The 2481-nt window shown below is 58.1% G+C and overlaps 1 protein-coding gene across 1 annotated transcript; it reads right to left on the bottom strand.

Moving 5' to 3' along the window:
• Nucleotides 1–1351: 1351 nt before the first annotated feature.
• LOC138360970 (collagen alpha-1(III) chain-like) lies at nt 1352–2023 on the bottom strand. The gene has a single exon (XM_069320457.1). It carries the CDS (start codon nt 2021–2023, stop codon nt 1352–1354), a length of 672 nt encoding a protein of 223 aa, XP_069176558.1.
• Between the last annotated feature and the right edge of the window lie 458 nt (nt 2024–2481).

Raw genomic sequence — 2481 nt, 5'->3', positions numbered from 1 at the left:
TGAGTAAAACTAGGCCCGCATGTAGCAAAGCAAAAGTTAAAGAACAGTAAATGTAAACCCAGAAAGTAAATTGAACGGACGTGAATGAACGTAAAGCAAGAAGCATGAGGCCCGTACTCCGCAACCGGTACATCCTAGCTGACTTTACTTAGTAGTATAGAGGCAAATAGCAGAGTAAACAACGTAAATGTAACCAGTGGTGAGTAACATAATTTTGTAGCAAGAGCTAAGCATAAAACACGGTAATAAATTCCTGAGGAAACGAACAGAATTGCAATGCTAGAAAATCTTAATGCAAGAGGCAAGGGCCGAACACCGCAACTAGTGCCTCCTCGCTGACTTACTTAATAACTGAAATGGCAAACAAGTGAAACGACAACTGTAACCACCGCAAAGTAAAACGACATGCAACATGGGCTGGCCATGTTGCATGTCGGCCATTTAATTTTTAATTAAATTTTTAAAATTTAATGGCCATTTAATTCTACTTCAAGTGTAGAATTAAATTGTGGTAGGCTAAATGTAAACATTTAGGTCATAAATGATAAACAACATAACGTAACCAGTAGTAATTGACATAATCATGCAAGAGCTAAACGTAATATACTGTAATAAATTTCAGAGGAAACGAAGCATAAATGCAGGGCCAGGAAATTTTAAAGCAGGAGGCAGGGGCCCGCAACACTGCAACTAGAACATCCTAGCTGACTCTACTTAATGACTTAATGGCAGAGCAAAAGTTAAACAAACGCACTGTAAACACAGCAAAAGTAAAATAAACATGCAACATGACAAGTAACCATTGTAGAAATAAATTGTTGTAGGCTAGTGGTAAATGGCCACTGCTTCGCAAAGCGGGGATGTTTCTGATGGGGGAGAAGGAAACATTTGCGCAGCGCGTCCCGCGGCGTTGCGCGGGCAGTCTGGGGCCGTATAAATACGGGGGCACAGAGGGGCTCTGCCCTCACTCCGCCTGCCCCCGCCGCTGCCCTCGCAACCACTCCCAGCTGCCTCGGTACCTGGCCTCTCTCTCACGGACATCATGGGGCCCTCGACACCCCAGACCGATCCGGCAGGGGCCTCCTGCCCTACACTTTTACCCCAAGGTGAGGTTTTCTGTTCAATTCTAGTCAGGACCTCCCCAGTGCGGCGTGTGCCAAGCGCTATCCCCTCGCGGTACGTGTGTGCCGACTTAGTTAGTCCTTTGGGCTCTCTGCTGCTAGTTCCCGGGAGAGCTGGGGCGCCCTTCTTGGCCCCGTGTCTGGCGCCCCCGTGCCGTGCAGGTCGCGTGGCTGGCTTAGGGTCGGCGTGCGCCGGGCCGCGTCCCTAGGGGCCTGCGTTCGGTCTCCTCTCAGGTGGGGCACCATCCAGCCGCGCCCGTACGTGTCCAGGGGGCCCCGCAGCGTGGCGTGCCCAGGCGCGCGCCCTGCCCGGGGCCCCGTCGGCGGCCAGGCGTGCCCTTGCCGGCGTCGCCACGTGGCCAGGCGTGAAGGGCCCTACGCCCTTTGTGCTCTGCCTTGGGGCCCATGCCTCGCCGCCATCGACCACGTGTCTGGTCGTTTGGGCGTGCGTCGGCGTCCTTCCTGCCTTTCCTTCGGGGCTCCCCGCTACCGGCCCGCCGGGTTCCCTGGGCCGGCCCAAGGGGCCAGGTTTTCTCCTTGTCCAAGGACATGTGTCGCCGTCGGCGACGGCTTGTGGCCAGTTTCGGTCCTACGCCCGGGGCGCATGTTCTTGGCGGCGGCGACAAGTGGCCAGGCGTGGGCGGCCCTCTGGCGGGCCCCGCCTTGGGGCCCATGCCTTGCCGGGGCGTCACGTGCCTGGCCGGCAGGGCGTGCTTCTGCGACTTTCCTGTTTTCCCTCGGGTGTTCCCTGTTGCCGGTCTGCCGGTTTCCCTGGGCTGTCCCCAGGGGTCGGGTCTCCCTGTGCGGACAAGCGTCGCTCTGGCGACGACTCGTGGCCAGGTTCCGGCCCTTCGCCCGGGCCTGCTATGGGGCACACGCCTGGTCGTGCTGCCACGTGGCATGACGCTCCGTGGAGCGCACGGCTGGGCTGTGTTCTGCCCTTCCTGTTCCCTTATTTGGGTGCTAATCCACGTGGCTTTGCGCCACGGTTTCCCCACGTCGGGGCTCGGGCTGCCTTGCGCCCGTACAGGCGCGCCTGTGTGCGGCCCACCCCCCCCCCTCCCTTTCGTCTAGGCCCTGAGCATGCCGTGTGGCAGCGCTTGGTTGGTAGGCCGCGGGGTCCTTGGCGTGTGGGTGTGTTCTCAGCTAGGCACGTCGCCCTCGGACGTCTCGCCCGGCCGTGTTGCCCGGGGAGGTAGTCCCAGGCCCTTTGGAGTCCCGGAGTCCCCAGGTACGTCTCCCCCGGAGTTGTCGCCGAACAAGTTGTCCCCAGTCGTCCGTCTGCCCGGTGTAAGACCGGCATGTAGTCCCCAGACGTACGTCTGGCCGGTGTAGCCCGGTGTGTTTTCAAGCTTTCCGT

This window comes from Procambarus clarkii, unplaced genomic scaffold (genome assembly GCF_040958095.1).
Source record: "Procambarus clarkii isolate CNS0578487 unplaced genomic scaffold, FALCON_Pclarkii_2.0 HiC_scaffold_136, whole genome shotgun sequence".
NCBI lineage: Eukaryota > Metazoa > Arthropoda > Malacostraca > Decapoda > Cambaridae > Procambarus > Procambarus clarkii.
Note: the sequence above shows the minus strand (reverse complement) of the source record. Positions and strands in the feature narration are given on the sequence as shown.

Bases quoted from the DNA above. Each gene is read 5' to 3' on its own strand.
- LOC138360970 (XM_069320457.1), bottom strand. From the start codon at position 2,023: ATGCCACGTGGCAGCACGACCAGGCGTGTGCCCCATAGCAGGCCCGGG.